Source organism: Mirounga angustirostris, unplaced genomic scaffold (assembly GCF_029215605.1).
Source record: "Mirounga angustirostris isolate CCGP_5_RB_7025 unplaced genomic scaffold, mMirAng1.0.hap1 SCAF_5, whole genome shotgun sequence".
NCBI lineage: Eukaryota > Metazoa > Chordata > Mammalia > Carnivora > Phocidae > Mirounga > Mirounga angustirostris.
The window spans coordinates 97060342-97079221 of record NW_026991713.1 but is presented as its reverse complement, the minus strand read 5'-3'; the positions used below and the strand labels follow the sequence as shown (position 1 = coordinate 97079221).

Below are 18880 nucleotides of genomic sequence, written 5' to 3'. Positions count from 1 at the left end.
TTTACTAACATGCCCAGTGTCGTACAAACATGAAGAGGTTCAACGACCTCAAAGATCAAGGAGAAGATATAATAATATGAGCTATAAACAATACAATCTTGATTTTCTGAGTCCCTTATCTGTAGTGAGCAAAGGAGGCCACTTCTTACAACTTGTAGGAAAAGTCAGCAGGATGAGCAGAGACCAGGCGTAAAGATGGAGGTGAGCCCAGCTATGAGCATGTGTGTCTGCTTACACCCCATGACCCAGAAGGTATTACTCCTAATTATCTGCCTCTTTTTTTAAAAGATTTTATTTATTTATTTGACAGAGAGAGAGAGAAAGAGAGAGCGAGCACAAGCAGGGGGAGCGGCAGACATAGGAGGGGGAGAAGCAGGCTCCCCGCTGAGCAAGGAGCCCAATGCAGGGCTCTATCCCAGGACCCTGGCATCATGACCTGAGCCAAAGGCAGACACTTAACCGACTGAGCCACCCAGGCACCCCTATCTGCCTCTTTTAATCTATTCCTGGTCACTGGATAATTGAGTTCACTGGATAATTGAGGGTCAACTGTTATTATTTACAACAGCTCGCTCACCTTGAGAAGTAGGGCTGGGATGAAGATTATCATCACACCCACTTACTGACGTTTACTTGCAAAAGGAATAGGCACGCTGAAACATCAGTGTGGAGCCTGGCACCGCAAGCCACCAGCTGGATGAGGGTAGATGCCTCTGGACTCAAGAAGTTATGAATAAGAGAAACTAAAGATGCAGCAGAATTTGTCCCCTGTTCTCATGTCCCTGTTGGTACCTGAGGGCAGAGAGAGGGTCACACATGCACACACACACACACACACACAATGTGTGCACACTCTGCATCAGACCTGAGTAGTCCCCCATGTAAGCATTTACCCTTGCATGTAGGTGTTAAGCTATTCACCAAAGTGCAAATAGCACCAGGAGCCACTAAGATCAGCTGCATCCTAGACCCCACAGGGAGACACTGTGTAACACCAACAACGGGAATTAATGAGTCTTTTCATCCCTACCTGTCTGTGCCTACAGGTCCATTTCCTGCCTGACGCACCACTGAGTGTGGAAAGTGATATACTTACAAAACCCACACTCTCCCATTGTCTAACTCTGTATTCATTTATGGTTTTCAATTCTGTTTTGGTATGTCCTCTACAAATGAATGAATGTTTGCTGAATTTTGAAAAATGGGCTAAAATCCAAACTACTTACATGGCTAACAAAGCCCCTGTGAGCCGTGCCTCCTGCCTCCCGCCACATGCACACTGGCATGTGGGCTTCCTCTCATTTCCCCACCCCAGCTTGGCTTTTCCCACCTCGGGACTGGATGACATGTGCTTCCCTCTGCTGGAAAGGTTCTCACGTGCCCTCCCCACCTGGCAAACCCCAACCCAACCCTCAGGTCTAAGCTCAAATGTCGCCTTCCCTCACCTCCCCCCACACACCTAAATTGGTTTCCTCTGGTTGGCTCTCTGTCCACCCTGCTCTTTTTCCTCTGTGGGTGCCTCCCAGCTCATACAGCTCTCTTCTGAATCTTTACCATGCTGAAGCCACATGGCGCTAGGACCAGTTGTAGTCACCACTGAATCACCCACCCTCAGCATTCAGTGGTGACTACAACTCATAGCTAGTGATACTCATAGCTAGTGATACTCATAGCTAGTGATACTCAACAGGTATTCACCGGTTGGATGGATGGATGGATGGATGGATGGATGGATGGATGGATGGATGGATGGACAGATGGATAGATGGATATGTGGATGGGTGGATGGATGGATGGATGGATGGATGGATGGATGGATGTGTGGATGGATGGATAAGTGGATGGGCGGACAGATGTGTGGATAGGTGGGTGGACGAAAAAATGTAGCCTTACAGAAAGGCTAGGAACCCCTCTACACAACCTAGCCCCATTCCAGGTACAGTGAGACTCTTCCCAAATGTTTCTTGGCAACTGAAGGAGCAGCTGAAAACCCAGATCAGGGATAGCCACTATGGTTCATGGGCTGCCAGCCCCACCCCTACAGACAGCCCTAAGGGATGGCAACGGTCCTCCCAAATGCCCTCAGGTGGGCCTTATAGCCCATTAGGCATCAGTCTGCAGCCCACTGCCACCATAGATTAGGTGTGGTATGTGGGACCCCTTCTTTCATTCATCATCCCAGGCCCCTTCTAGGTGCTTCCTACACCACAAAACTAAATCCCTGCTGTCACAGAGCTTCTCACGTAGTGGGGAGACAGACAATCAAACAAGGACTCAAATACATGACTCAGGAGTGGGCAGCACCGAGTGTTAGGAAGGAAAAACAATGGAAGGGGGTGGAGAGTGGAGGGGGCCGGCCTCGTATAGGGTGATCAGGGAGGCCTGTCCAAGGAGGGGACATATGAACAGAGCCCCCAGAGATGTGAGGTAGTTAGAGAAGGTCTTCCGGACAGATGGAAGACCAAGCTGAGATGTCCTGAGATGGAAACAGGTTTGGCATTCTGGAGGAACAGCAGGGAGGCCAGTGTGGCTAGAACAGAGCAAGCAAGTAGGGAGTGGTGAGAAATCAATTTCTGTACCAGAGGTGGCAAATATGGCATCTATTTCAGGTCCCTGACAGAGACATTGTCATTCCTGGCCCCTCTCTGACCAACAGCCCTTCCTGCCTATAGCAGGAATCACAGAACACCCTCAGGTTGGACCATGCCTCAGCCATGGGACACATCCGTGGTCCCTGTCCTTCCACCCAGTGCCCATCCTTGGGCTTTCATTGGTGCAGTGCTGGTAAATGCTTACTAACTACTTAAAGGAGGGGGCTCGGGTTGCTGATGTGTAACATCTGTGGATTTCTATGGTATAAATAATGCCCACCATGGCCATTTTCAAGCTACCAATGATGTAACGATCAGCTTGCAAAATTCCTGAAAATGTAACAATCAGATTTCAAGAGTGTTAGGAGTCACTCAGTTCTTACTAGGTAAGAAGAGCTCCATCCAAGTGCCAGAAGCTGACTGCCCCTGCCTGCTTCTTTCCCCTCCTGCTCACCCTTCCCCATACACTCTCAGGAGCAGTCATGGCCAATCTGGAAGAGCATCCACATGGCCCAGTTACTCAGGACAGTCCTGGCATACTCAACATCTAGTACTGCATCCTGGCATAATCACAGGGCCCCACTTGGGATGGTAAATTTAATGGTCAGCCTGCCCGCTGCCCTCCAGCACTAAGCCTGGGATCCAGGTCCCAGCCAGCCCCAGGCTGGCATGTGCTACCCCAGTTCAGAGAGACATGACTCGAGGCTTTAAAAAAAGAAAGCCACCACTTCTATCTCCATTTTTTTAACCCTGAGTCTTAAAAATACTTAATACAGCCATTCAAGTTCACTTCCCATTACATTTTCATATTTTCAGTGTCACTGTTTCTGAGCCCCGCATCAGGCTTATCCACTAACAGAGCTGCGTGACGTGGGCCAGGCCTGTGTGGTCTCACCAGGCCCCTATGCACGTCTAGAACATGGCCGTGTGCCACATCAGGTTCCTCACTCAAACCGCAGCACGTAGGTGGCATCAATTATCTTGTTTTTATTTTTGAAAATGAGAAGCATTACCAAAAACAAAAAAAGGAATAAAAAGTCAAAGTATTCTGCACTCTTTCCAGCCCATTTAAATAGCAATCAAAGAGCATGCACCAAAAGCCCATAAAGATATCAAATACAAACATTACCCTCTCAGCTGCACCTCTATTAAAAACAAATGTCTAAGAACAGACAATGACAACGTGGGGCAAGGCCCCACCTACAGCCAACCCTACATAAACACCAACAGTTCTGGTTCATTTGAAAATTACTGCCAGTATTAATAAAAAGAGTCTGCCCTGAAAGGCATCTTGAAGGCTGAGCAGATAGTGACCTTTCTCCCTGTGACCAGGGGTCTACAAGCTCTCCATCCTTGACAAAGCTCATCGAGTTTCTCCTGCTTCTTACTTTCTGATCACCAGAGAGGATTCACTGAACTATCAAAATAGCCCCAAAGAGTAATTATTAGCTTACCACCCAATGAAGGAATGAGTTGGTCAGGATGAGGAGGGATAAGAAGGTGCCTCCTGTTCTGGAAGACTGCATGAACTGTACACAGCTGTGAACTGGAAGCCCACTATTACACTGTGGGTCACAGCCACAAGAGGGTCCTGGGACTGGGGGAGGAAGCATGATCTGGCATCAGTCAGCCAATCAATCTAGTATTTACTGATCATCTATTACTTAGGCAATATCATACTACAGTTTGCAGGGAACACACAGGAAACATAAACTATAATTCCTACTCTCAGGGGGTGGTTGGGGAGGGCTTATGGCACCTTTGGAGACACAAGAATATAAGGCATCCAAAGTAGTTAAGGAAAAACTAACCAATGAGAAAAATCCTGACTGTAGGTTGCCTAAGAATCCATGTAAGGAATAAAGGAGGGTCTATGAGGGAAGTGATATTTGGGCTGAGACACAAAGGAGGAGTTTCTTTATTGTTTATTGTACATGTAGAGAAAATGGGGAGATAATTCCAGGACCAGAGGCAAATATTGAAAGCATTTGAAAAGGCTCCAGCCCCTGGAAGAGAGAGTAAAGTACTCCCTCTTGACAATAGTCTAAATCAGGGAGCTCAGTGCAGGCTCCACAGAGAGGCATGAGCAGGAGAACTCAGAGGAAACCCAGTGACGTTACCAGGCTCAGGAACAAAGGCAGCCCCAGATACGGAGTAGGGACCCACAGGCTAAGTGTGCTACCTCATTTAACACACAGCTTGAAGAAGTGTCAGATGTGGGATACTTTTACTCTTAGATATTTGGACACAATCAGAGTGTGAATGACTCCACGGGGAGTATCTGTCCTTGAGTCCCTCTGCTAACATCAACAATAGGGGGGAAGAATGAACAAATTCACTAACTCAATTGACTAACATGTGGACTCCAGCATTTTAAAGCTATGACAGAGAAGTCAGGGTCCAACCTCCAAAATTTATAGGCGAGAAAGCTATAATCCAGAACTGCTAAGTAACTTACTGCACCATCTAAAGCAATGACAAAAGAAAGATTCAGCTGTGTTACCTCTCCAAGCTCAGGAGTATTCAATCTAGGATGGAGTTTCCCAGAGTATGTTCTGCAGATAACTGGTTCCCTGGGATACCTAGGAATACACCTAAAAATAACCTATGAGTGTTCAGCAGGAAAAGAGTGAATAAAATGGAACCGTGTTCTTTACTAAAAGTCTTCTCAGAACTTTTAATTTGTCAGACAAACGGTAATAATTACTGTTTCTAGAGTTTGTTAGACCATGAACTTATTTTAAAACAGGACCACTGGAACACCTGGGTGGCTCAGTTGGTTAAGCATCTGCCTTCAGCTCAGGTCATGGTCCTGGAGTCCCAGGATTGAGTCCTGCATTGGGTTCTCTACTCAGCAGGGAGTCTGCTTCTCTCTCTACCCCTCACCCTGCTCGTATTCTCTCTCTCTCTAGTAAATAAATAAAATCTTAAAAAAAAAAAAAAAGAAGACCACTGTTCTTCAGTTTAGGCTCTGAAAAACGCTATTCTAGACCATGCTAGCTTAAGTCTCATTTTAGACTCATTAAAGTGAGGTAGGAGCACGGCTGCAGTCAGACAGAAATGAGCCCTAGATCTAACCCCCTCATGCCATGTGACCTTAGGTAAGCTTATTAGCCTCTCTGAACCTGTTCCCTGGGCTTGGGCCTGCATTACCCCAATCTCAGCCTCGGCCTTCACCTGGTCTTCTCCCCTGGGAAGAGTCCCTGAAGCTGGCTGGACACCAGGAGCCAGAGGGAGGGTCTTCCTGTGGAGCTTCTGCAAAAGCCATGCTTACCAAATCAGAATCTCTAGAGAGGCAGTAGTAGGTACCTGAGCACCTTCCAATAATTTACAAAGCTTAACAGAATTAATATTTTCCTCGAAGGGGCCACTCAGGCTAACCAAAATGCCAAGTGGCTTTGCTTTTTAGCTGGAATTATAGTCATTCAGTGTGGTAACACCAATTTTCTCACACTGATCAGAAATTTCTTAATAGCAGTTACATATGTATTCAGTTAATGAAAATGAAAAGATGAATTATTCTTTAATAAATGCTGCTCAGTAGATAAAAGATATTTCCAACCATGAATTCCATGGAGAGACTTAAAGGATGAATGACATTTCTTTTTTGATTTAAATCATCGGCTCATCAGAAATGCACATACATTACTTCATACCAGAATCCACCCTGCACTACAGTTTAACATGACTCATCAGTTCTTATCCAGAAGCATTTAAGAAATGGCTATACCAAGAATATTCCAGCACCTTATATATCCTCATTACTGAAAATAGGTCCCTTCTATTGTTTGTGTCCTTTATATAACAATTATGCTTTAACAACAGGAAAAAGTTTGCTTCCCAAAGTTTGCTTCTGCCCAAATGGATGCTCATTGCCATGGATTATGTGAGCCACAGTCCTTTCTGCCTTGGCTCCCAGGAAGCTCAAAGTGAAATCTGTCACACTTGCATGAATCACTCTTATTTTCCATTTCTACGATCATCATTTCCCCTGCACTTACTTACTTCCCCCAATTACAGAGTTCTTTGTTATTTGTCCTTTTTTAAAATGATCCATATGCATTTATGACTGGTTGTAACCCATCACAAGTCCTGTTTCGGGAAATAGGCTAAGATTTGAATTAACCCCAGGTTCGTGGGGGCAGAGCCAGGAGTCAAACTCATGTCTCCATTTGCCACATCTGCTGTCTGTCCCTTGAAATGGGCACCTTTGAGGCCTCCCTCCTGTACTGCGGGGCTGAGTAGCCTTCCTGCTGGCTCCTCCAGGGACTGCATCACGGACCTCGCGTATGCAGCCATTATGTTTAGGGACGCCCCAAGGAGCCATGCTCTAGGAAACAGAAATCCCCCAGCACACAGTGCAAAGGCCATCTGTTCCTGCCTCTCCCCAGATTCCATGTCTGGGCTTCTGGCGGCCTTGGCAGGTCGAAAGAACTGGGTAGGATTTCCCCCAACACTGCAGATGCTGGCTGTGAAGGGAAACAGCAGGAAAGAGCCACCCAATTTTTGCCAACCGTGCTGCCCTCTGCACCTCACATATGACCAACAATAGCGACAGAAGTCATAGTACCAGCTATCATGTGTTGCATGCGCCGCTATGCTAGGTATCCCACATCAGGACGGCTCCTTACAACAGCCCACCACAACATTTACTACTCCTGTTTTGGAGATGAGGCTTGCTCTAAGGCTGCTTTCCTAAAAAGGTAGAACTTGCTAGAAGTTAACAGCCTCTACCTGCATGCAAAGGGCTCATAAGCTAAAGTCCTCACAGGCTCCTGGGAACAGCAAATGTGGCCCCTGAAACATCAGTCTCTCTACTGACAACAGCCACGTAAGTTTTGACAGACTGGACAAAAGTGATTTTCACCCACCCCAGGCACATTGCTTCATCCAAATTCAGTGGACTCTGGCTGGATTAACATGATTTCATGAACAAGAATGGATTCCATTATCTCCCCCTGTCCGTTCCCAGCCTTGTCTCTGCTGTAGGGAGCACTTGGAGAATAAGTGAAATAAGGGGTACAAGGGGGGGATGTTCGTTCATGTGGATAAAAAGTTTATGAGAGACAAACATCAATGCTGGTAATGAGCAAAGCTGAGAAAGCACCCATTTCAAACCTTCCCGAGCTGCCCGGGGCCAAAGGCCAGGCCTCCCCACCCGGTTCCTGTGCATGGATGTTGAGTATGTCTCACAAAATGCTGGCTCTCCTGTTGTTGTTTTTGGAAAATAAATGCTTCCTTCCAAGGTTCCCCCTCCCGGTTAATATCTGTGTTCAGGACTCCGAGTCCCTGGACACATTACTATGGATTTGTCCAGGTTTGAGATCTCAATTTTGTGATTTCCTCCCCATCTTCCTGGTCTCTCCAGACCCTGCTGAGTTATGATACAAACCTCCACCAGCCTGGGGGATGCTCAACTGATCCTGCGCCATGCCTCAGTCTTCCTCCGTGTTGCCCTGGCCACCAGGATGTGCCCTATGCAAATGTAGTTTATTCTCCTCATAGTCACTTCCCAAACCCACTAAAACAGGAGGGAAATGCCACTAGCCTCAATGCTAGCCTTGTGCAGACTGCCCTGTCTCGTCCTCTCTGTCTAGGCCTCCTTCTCATCTCAGAAACTGGGTGAAACCCCCACCTCTACCCTTGTACTCAGGTTCTCAGATTGACTGTGAAAAACATACGCATCCTACCCTGCCAACTGAGTTATATCCCCCCTCTCCTGGTCATGACCTCTCCTGTGAGGCCAGCCATTGCATTATATGGTACAAAGATCGGGCCGCATGGCTTGAGCCACAGAAGGATGCCACAACAGCCCACCTGTGTCAAGTCTGGGACCCAGAAACTTTGGGGGAAAGTTCTTTCTGTTATATCTGCAGCCTTCTAGGAGCCACCACCTGGCTTTGCTGTCCCCAGACTCCCTGGCTCATCGTATTTATATAGAGACCTGTGCTGTGCTAATGAGTTGCCATTTGAGACAATATTTAATTCATGCTTTGCTCTCTGGGTATGTGTGTTCCCCCTGTTGTGCCCTTTGACTGTAAGCTCTCTGAGAGCCTGGATTATTTCTGTGCTCTGCAGTGTCTCTCCAAAGACCCTCTACAGTGGGCCCTCCAGCGGTGCTGACTGCAGGGAAGCTGACTGGGGGATTAGGAATCGAAAATGCACACCAAAATATTCGAGGGGGTGCCTGGGTGGCTCAGTTGGTTAAGCGACTGCCTTCAGCTCAGGTCATGATCCTGGAGTCCCGGGATCGAGTCCCACATCAGGCTCCCTGCTCAGCAGGGAGTCTGCTTCTCCCTCTGATCCTCCCCCCTCTCATGCGCTCTCTCTGTGTCTCATTCTCTCTCTCAAATAAATAAATAAAATCTTTAAAAAAAAAAAAGAAAATGCACGCCAAAATATTCAAGTACACAGACACAATGATAAACTCCTATATTTCCATAGCACTGCTTAGGGGTTAGAGTCTTAGAACAACATTCTAAGAGAGGCACCTGGGTGGCTCAGTCGGTTAAGCGTCTGCCTTCAGCTCAGGTCATGATCCCGGGGTCCTGGGATCGAGCCCCGCATCAGGCTCCCTGCTCATCGGGGAGTCTGCTTCTCCCTCTCCCTTTGCTGCTCCTCCCTCCCACTGCTTGTGCTCTCTCTCTCTCAAATAAATTTTTAAAAATTAAGAAAAAAAAAAGACCAACCTTCTAAGAAAAATAGGGCAGGTATTATTACACCCATCTCATAGATGAGGAACTGGGCTCCAAAAGAGGAAGTGACATCCCAAAGTCACACTGCAAATACCTGCAAAACCAAGGCGAGAAATCTGGGCTTCTGAGTACTCGCCGAGCCCAGTGCCTGCCACCCAACGCCTCCAAAAGGAAAAGGAAGGTGGGGCGGGAACAACCTAACTGCCCATCCACAGATGAACGGATAAAGAAGATGTGGTATGTGTGCACAGTGGCATCTCACTTGGCCATGAGAAACAAGGACATCCTGCCATTTGCAACATGGATGAACCTTGAGTACAGGATGCTAAGTGAGATTAAGTCAGAGAAAAAAAAATGTACTGTAGGGTCACCTGTGTGGCTCAATCATTAAGCATCTGCCTTCAGCTCAGGTCATGATCCTGGGGTCCTGGGATCAAGTCCCACACTGGGCTCCCTGCTCTGCAGGAAGCCTGCTTCTCCCTCTCCCACCCCATCACCCTGTCACCCCCCGCTTGTGTTCCCTCTCTTGCTGTCTCTCTCTCTCTGTCAAATAAATAATAATAATAAATCTTTTTAAAAAAATGTACTGTGTACTACCACTTATATGTGGAATCTAAGAAGCCAAACCTGCAAAAATAGAGAGTAAAGTGTGGTTACCAAGGAACCAGGGAGGAGGAGGGATAGGACAGATGTGGTTTAAGGGTTCCTACTTGCAACAAGTAGGAAATAAATGCTAGAAATCTAATGCAGAGTATAGTGACTACAGACAAGGATGTTGTATTATAGCCAGACTTAATTATTCTAACCACTAAAAAGAGTAATTATGTAACAGAGATGTTAATTATTGCTACAATGATAATCATATTACAATACATAAATGTACCAGATTTACAGGCTGTAGATCTTAAATTTACACAAGGTTATGTCAAATATATTTGAATTATTTTAAAAATGAAAAAAAAAGACAAAGAAGGAGGGAAATTCAGAGATGGCTGCATTGTAATATGTCCTTGCCCTTATCATCTCATCTACAAATTCAAGTGCAGGCACTACCTAAACTACAGATAGTTCCAGTAGACTAAGCATATGGGGGCACATAATCTGCAGGAAGATAGGTCATTTAAACAGATCTATGCTCTCAAAGGAATGAGCCTATGAAAGGACAAGCAGAGACCAGGGGTAGGAACTACATGGGGGCTGAGTCTGGGAATGAGGAGGAGAAGAAGGTGGTAGAGAAATGAGAGGTATGGCAGGATGTCCCAAGAACAGCGAAGGAGGCTAGGAAAAGGCATCAGGAGAGAGGTGGAAGGGGAGAGAAGAAGGATGGGAAGGAGAGCAAAGAAGAAAGAGACATAAGAGGGAATAGAAGAATACACACTTTTTCTATGTCTCTAGCTTTCCTCCTATAAGGAGCGTCCTGGGAGATAGAAGCCATAGCATGGGCATTAGAGTTTTGCTCACCTTCTTTCCAAGGATCAGCCAGCAAAGATAAAACACAAGAAGCAAGATACAAATAGAATGAGATTAAGAGAACGTTTGATACTCACATAAACCAGAGAAAGGAGAAGAAATATATTGAAGTTAGAAGCAGAAGAAAGAGAAGTGAAAGGGTTGGCCAGGTTAGGACACCACCAGGGGGAAGCAGAAGCTTCCATCCGAGACTGATACTTGGGATGAGTCGAGGAGAACATCAGTGGAGGAGGAGTACAGGGCCATGACAAAGATGGCCTGCATTTGAGGACCATGGGCTTAGGAGCAAGAGGTCCAAAACTAGGAGACAACACAGCAGTGCAACTGAAGGGGAAAAGACCCTGGTGTGGTCCTTGTGAAAACAAGACACTCTGACAGGTTGTCTAAAAAAACATTTACTTTTTATTGGCAGAATGTCCGTAGCTAATATTCACGTCTGCATTTGTTCACTGTTTGAGAGTCATTTGTCCACCTGCCATGAAGGTATCATCTGTCTTAATAAGCCTATAAAAACAGAACCCACAGACTTTACCCTTCTTGAGTAGGGCATTCATGATGGTGGCCCACATGCTGGTATTTGATGAGTGAACTGTGATGGAGAGAGTAATCTGTTGGTAGAGAAGATGGTATAAATATAGCCAATGATGCTCATCAAAATGGCATTGCTGACCCTGAGGATGACAGTGATAGTGCACATAGTGATAAGAAGGCAGGTGGTAACAGTCGTGGTGCAGAAGGCAGCAGACATGGAGTTCTGTTCATGACGGGGGTGGGAATCATGGTGATGGTGGTTGGAATGAGGAAAACGATCTCTGCAAAGCTAGGTCACCACTTATAAAACAGTGTGTGTGTGTGTGTGTGTGTGTGTGTGTGTGTGTGAATGACAGGGAGACACAGAGACAAAGAATCAGAGAAAGAGAGAGACAGAGACATCATCTATATATCACCCATCGTTAAACTAGAGTAGAATCTACCCCAGGACCCTTCCTTCCTAGAGACATTGCAAATGGCCAAAGTCCATAGCCATTCCTTTCCCCTAAAATGCCTAATAATAAAAGAATGGTAAATCTGTGGACACTTTTCCTTTCTCTTTGGAAGGATTTGCTAAATTTTGTTATACAAGGACACTCACCTACAAATTCCCTGGGGAGATTTTAAAATCATACATAAACTATGTTGGCTGAAATGAAGCTCAAAAATCATCTGAACTGTGTGGTTCTCAACTCAAATATGCATCAGAACCTACTAGGGTTTTTTTTTTTTTTTCCCCACAATACTGATGCCAGAACCTCATTCCATATGAACCACCTGAATCAAAATCCCAGAGGAGGGACACCGGCATGAACATTTTAAAAACATTCCCCAGATGATTTTTTTATCAACTCTCCTGATTAAGAACCTTCTATTTTACAGATGAGACAAGTGGAAGCGACCACCACACAGTACTTAGTGGCAGGGTCACAACCAGAATAGGGATCTTCACAGCAAGTTTGGTGCTATTCTCCCTGCATGCCACTGACCCAATCACCCAATCAGCAAGGCTGCTGTCTGCTCTCATTGCTAAATTTGCCCCCCCACAAAAAAAAGTGCTTGGCAGGGCTGGGACACCAAGAAGAGGGAGAAAAGAGGTATAACAGAGAAACCAAGAAGCTGCACCAGGGCAATATCTGGCTTCTCGTGAAGTACATCCCAGGTGGAGCTCCAAGGTGAAGGGATCTCCCAAGCCCAGCCCCTCTCTGCACCCCAACTTTCTTCCCCACCCTACCCACATCATTGCCCCATATTTAGGGTCCCTCGGGAGTCAAGTGCAATTTCAACTCCACAAAACCTCATCCCCCAAACTCTGGCCTTGTCCCCACACTATTCCCATCCAGCCAGCCCTCAGGAGACCTCCAAACCCAGAAGAAAAATCCTCATACTTTCTTGGTGGGGACTTTGATCTTCAAGAACTCCGCCTCTCTGGCCAGCACCTGCCACGGGGCGTGTATCCGGACAAAGATGGATCCCTGGCTTTTACTCTGTAAGGTACAAAGAAAGAAGAAATGGAAACACTTAGAAGGACATAGCTTAAATTCCTGTCTCCCCAACTCTCCCGAACTAGAAGCCCTGACCTGGTGTTTCTTCAGTTCCTGGTGTTTGTTTTGTTTAAACTTCACCAGGACCCAGTCCCCTCCCACCTGTATCCCCTTCACCAGCTCTGTTCCAGAAAGGCTCTCATCAAAAACCACAGAGTACTGTTCCCAAAGTGTGGTCCCTGGAGGCTTAGTGGCTTCAGAGGAAAAGAAGAATGAAAATGAGTCTGTGCACAGATTTGAAATGTAAGCAATTGTGATTTTCACATTAATCTTACTACACTCAGCAGAGCAGTTAGAGGAGTTACCTTTGCTGGCATTCGGAGAGCAGCCTGCCATTCATCCCATTCACACAGTTTCATTGTTTATTGTTAAGTCTGTATCTGTGTTCCCATTGTGCCATGTCATAGCCCCAAATGACAAGAGTGGCTCACCAAAGCCCAAAAGTAATGATATAAATAATAATGTAAACAGTACAGTGCAAAATGACATCATAAACATAAATCATGAACAGGGCTCCAGTGTGAACACAGATTATGAATCTATGTCCCAGCATAAGTGATTCTGTGAGTGTAGTGATTTCACCCAAAAATGGAAAGGAAAGGAAAGGAAATGCAGTGATGAGTATTTGAAAATCAGGTCTTATTGACTCAGTAATCCTCGTCATAGTGTCTGTGATAAAAAATTCGTTGGATTATGACAAGAAGCCATCAGTTTCTCCCCATCTTCAAATAAAGCCTCAAATTCTTTTCGAAACAAGCACACAAAGAAAACTACTCCTGACATTAATTCAATTAGTTTTGTCACTACAGAATGAGAGGAAACCAAAACAAGTCAGAAAAATGGGCAAAAGCCCCATTCTTGGTGAGAAGCTTCTAAAACCACCTGCAGAATTCATTACAAACGCGGTGTTCACAAAGAAAGCAGAACAAGCCTATGGCACCATTGCTTCATCAGGCGACTGCTGGAGATCACACGGAACCTGGGCACCAGGGTGGGAAGATGCTGGTGTGCCAGCCAGCCTGCCACTGACATCGGCGTGCAGCTGAGGGGCAGTGTGGAAATCCGGTCCTAGTGAGTGTACTCTACAGAGAGAACGCTCGCAGCTTCTTGTTTTGCTGACCTCCTACACCCCCTGAGGCTTCTACTGAATTCCTGCGTATTTTGTGAAGCAGGAAGCACAGAGACCAGTACTGAGAAGACACCAACTCTACGTGCAGCAAAGGTGTTACCGCTCATGTAAAAGCAGGTGTCCCCTTTGAAAATCATTCTCCAGCTTCATTCACAAAGAATGAATGTGTTCAGGGTGCCCGGGTGGCACAGTGGATTAAGCTTCCAACTCTTGGTTTCGGCTCAGGTCATGATCTCAGGGTTGTGAGATCGAGCCCTGCATCAGGCTTTGGGCTCAGTATAGAGTCTGAGATTCTCTCTCTCCCTCTCCCTCTGTCCCTCCCACTCATTCTCTCTCTCAAATAAAGAAATCTTTAAAAAAAAAAAAAAGAACGAATGTGTTCAACAATCCACCCTCTGGTCTTGATTCTGTGTTGAAGGTAACAGCGGAAGCCAGCCACACACAGCCTCTGAGCATCTGCTTCTCTAGTGTTCTGGGCAGAAAAATAGGTGGCAACCAGAGGACTGCATTCCCCCACAGAAGTACTCAGACCATGATGATGCTCACATGGCAATGAGTAAGATTAAAGAGATACTTTACAATGTTCATAATGCAAGTGAAGACTATCTCTATGATTCTGAATGGCAGTCCCACAATATATTCAGTAATTCACACATCCAGAACCTACCTACCCCCCACCACTTTGGGGATGAAAGCTTGTGATTTATAAGGGAGAAGGAGGAAGAAGAAACGAAGATTTTGCACGAAGATTGAACTGTGGTATGAAAGTCCTGGAGAGTTTGCAAACATCTGAAAATTATAACAATAATCGTGATGTGTATTTACTGAGTGAGTATCATGTACCAGGACAGAGCTAGATGGTCATGTACTTTAGCACAAAGAATATTCACGGCCATGCTGTCAGCAGGTATTATCACCTACCCCATTTTACAGTTGAGGAAATCAAGGCAGAAAAATTTAAATTGTTGGTCCAAAGTTACATAGATAATGTGATAAAAAAGTATTCAGATCCAAGCAGTCCATGCTCTACCTGATGATTTTCTTGTCCACGGAAGACAGACATAACATGTTCCAGGCAGAGTTACAAACTACCTCCAAGGGCTGTAACAGATCATAAAGACATGGTTTTTGGACTAAAGTCAAATCAAAAGGTGGATAAGGCAGTCCTAAGATGAAACACTCAACTTTCCAGCTTCCAAGGATGACATTGTTCTGCCAAAACACTGCAAGTGGCTTTCAGCAAGAATCTCCTCAATTTCTAAGTCTGTCTATGGTTAAACATCCAGGATTACTAGACGGAGTCATCCATCACTTGCTCCCACTTCTAACTGTAATTTAAGCTTTTCTAATTTAGTGAAAATGAAGGATAAGAAAGGAAACCATCTGGCAAGCTGACCTGTAGCCCCAGCTCTCCATCATGGCCCCAGGAAGGACATTTTTGGTGAAAGATGGCAAATAGTACCATCCTTCTCACAGAGATGAAATCATGACTATTACTGATTTTAATATATGATGTTTTGTCCTTACTTTTAAATTGTGATGAATGTCCCCAGGATTTTTAGGTGAAAGGTAAAATTGTTTAGCCATTGTGATTTTAGAGGGTCTATTAATTGTAATCTGACCTCTTTGCTACTTCCCTCCAGCAAAGTATACTTCTCCTTTTTCTTCTCAAATGGGACTTGTTTTAAATGAAAATAAAAGCTGGAATGCAATCGTGCGGTGCTAACATCCAGTTGTGTCCCTTTCAATCCATGCGATATTGTTACCCTCTCATAAAAAGAAAATCACACAAGCTGACCTGAAATGTTAGCTGGTGTGATTGGCTATGTCTCCCGGAGAAAAACAAATACTTAAAAACCCCTGAGCAGAACCATCACCAAATGCAGAAGCTCTTTTTACTAACCCAGGAATCTAAAATTGAAGGGAAACACAGATCCAGCTTTAAGGGGGGGGGGGGGGGGGGGAATGGTTTCCTTCTTCTCTAGGCCCAACTGATGTCCATTCTTGCCCATATTCGGATTCTTTCGGGCAGAGCAGGGGAGTGGGAAGAGCTTGGGCTCCAGATAAAAACAGATTCAGATCTGAATCCTGGATTTTACAGCTGTAGGATGTTGGACAATGCACTGAACCAAATGAGCCTCAGTTTCTTTATCTGAATACTGACAAAAAACACTGCAGGTCTGTTGTGAAGATTAGAGATAAGGTTTCTGCCAAGTCCCAGCTACAGGGCCTGGAATGTGGGCCAGGCGAGAGGTCAGCCACCTGACTAAAATGACTGCAGGGACAACATGCTCCTCTAGCACAGGGCTGGGGACACAAGAGGTCCTCCCTGAATTCCCGCAGTCAACAGAAAGACTCAGGGAACACCAGTTCCTGCTACATTACGATGGTGACTAAGTAATCCTTCTTTACTGCCCATGAACTTTTAAAATTATCAACAGGGTCTCAAAATGTCCCATGTGTCCTAAAGGAACTCATGGGTGCAAAATATAGCACATCTCCAGGCTTTGAGGACGAGGTCAGAAAACATGGCTTTCTGAAACTAACATGAAATTCAACATCAAGTAGGTAAAAGATGGCATATCAGAGCATATAGCCCATCTCTAGAAGAGATTTTATAAATACCTTATCAATGTGACTGGAGGGGCTCCCAAACCTCATCAGGCAACTAAAATTCAAGTCCGTAGAAAAGGAACTGTAACATGTCATTTGGTTCTGGTCATCAGACAAAGGAGAACCAGTGCCTAAAGATTTCTGCAAGCAAGCACAAGCACATCCATCTTGGGGATGCAACTATCCCAGCCGCAAAAAATGTGAAATAGACAACAGAGCCAGGAAAATCTCTCCCGCTCAGTTGAAATGTCTCACAAAACTGTGCTACTGCTTTCACCATGATTCTATTTTCATAAAACCCTACAAATTCTGTTTCTCCATCTCCTGGGTGTCAGGAAAAGGTACCCAAGAAGAGGATGCAGGCACTCTGGTGAAGGAAATGAATAGCATGTATAGAAAAAACAAAAACAGTACATGTAGGGTTCCATTCATACTTCCAGGCATCCACAGGTGTGGGGGGGGTGTTGAAAGGTATCCCCACGGATAAAGGGGCCTCCTGTACTCCTCAATCATAACCTGACTTTCAGCTCTCTCAGTCTCTTTTAAGTTGTGCTGTCAGTTGGTTTCCTAGACCTGTTCACCACTAACTAAATCAATGGAACAAGGAGTTCACAAAGCAAAGTTGGGTCCCCATTTGCACCTGTGCCCTGCCTAATCAGCCAGTGTCCCAACCTCTCCCTCCTCCCTTCCTCTCTAAAGTCACCTTGACAGCAGGCCTGATCATAGACACCTTCTCTAACACATCAGCACCTCTGCCCTCTCCCTGGACTCCAGCCCCACAGCCCTTCCCATGGGTTTCCAAGTGCTCCAGCCAGCGTCCCACTTCAGAACCTCCTCACACACCGTTTCCTCCCCTGCAAAGTCCTCCCCTGCCCTCAGACCCAGCCAACTCCTAACTGCTTCTCAGCTGAAACATTACTTTCTCCAGGAGGCGTTTTCTGAACCCTGGATTATGCCTGCTCCCCGCTCTTGCCTGCCTGGCCCCTGTCCTCCTCCATAGCACTGGCCGCCAGCGCAATCACTGTCACTAGGTGTCTAATGCTTGTCTTCCTGACTAGACCTTAATCTCTAGGAGGACAAAGAACGTGTCTATCTTGTTGGCAGCTTTGTCCTCAGCAGCCAACACAGTACCAGCAAACAGTACAAACTCAGTAAGTATGCAGTATAACTTCAATAGGCACAGATGCCTCGTTAGTTCTGCTTGGATCCTGTGATTAATTTCTAAAAATTGGCTACCACAGCCCAGAAAATAATTGGTGACCTTTGGCCAACCACATTTAAATCTAGTTCTATTTCAAGAGAATAATTCAATTACTCTTAAATGTCATTTCTGAATCTTTTTCTCAGGTTAACGGAAGTTATTCAAGATTCCACCTGACCAGGAACCTTATGAAGGCCTTGCAGGAGGGCCTCTCCTTTCCTGTCAGTAGCTCCTGTCAGTGGTCTGTGTTTACAGACCACTGCTCCCTTTCCTGGAGGCCTAACCCACCTGCACACGTTCATTCCAGTGCTCACAAAATGCAATTTGAACTGAGCTGGGACTGCACATACCTAGAACCTCTCTGCCTTACAGCCTTAAAGGGTGTTGTTGTAGCATTAAGGAAAAGAACCAAGGATACTTTGGAAAATAAAAGGGACTTCAAATGTAAGTCTTTGGTATCTTTACTTGCCAAGCATCAGAATTCCATGGTACCATTCAGCATCCCCACGCAGACAGCTCAAAGCAGAGCCAGCTGATGGGCATGGTGAATTTCAGAAGAATGAACTGATTTGACCAAAAGACTCTGGAGATAAAGAGGCCTCCAAAGATAGCTAACATATCTTCCTCAAATAACAAATGAAGACCTAGAATGCAGGAGGCTCAGCTGCTTGGACATGGACATACAGCTAGTGAGCAGCAGAGCCAGGAATGAAACCCAGGTCTCTGACACCGGGGCCCATTCCACAGTCCCTGAGTGGGATGGTACCACACATCCCCGAGGGCTCCCAATCCATCAGAGGGCAATCCTGCAGGCTCTCCCTTCACAGGAGAGTAGGTAAATGAGGGATGGAGGAACAGCAGCATTGGGGGAGGGAACTGCGCCCCAGCCACCTCTCTCCAGTGTTCCAGCTACTTCTCAAAGCCCTTGGCAGGGACCAGAGGCCGAGTGCTCCCGGTGAGATTCTCCGTATTGTTTATGTCTTGCTGTTGTTATCCAAAGACTGCATGTGGCTTTGCAAGACCACGTCTTCCCTCTAGAGAAACAAGAATGAATGGGAGGCAGCCCCAGCCAAACACTGGAAACCGATATTCCACAAGCCTCCTTC

The 18880-nt window shown here is 45.8% G+C and overlaps 1 protein-coding gene across 1 annotated transcript in view; it reads right to left on the bottom strand.

Moving 5' to 3' along the window:
* The window catches only part of ANO2 (anoctamin 2), a 363940-nt gene that overhangs the window by 259922 nt on the left and 85138 nt on the right, over positions 1 to 18880 (bottom strand). The window contains exon 4 of the mRNA XM_054507219.2: positions 12676 to 12774. Within this exon, the coding sequence (XP_054363194.1) occupies positions 12676 to 12774 (99 nt within the window). The remainder of the gene's footprint in view (positions 1 to 12675; positions 12775 to 18880) is intronic.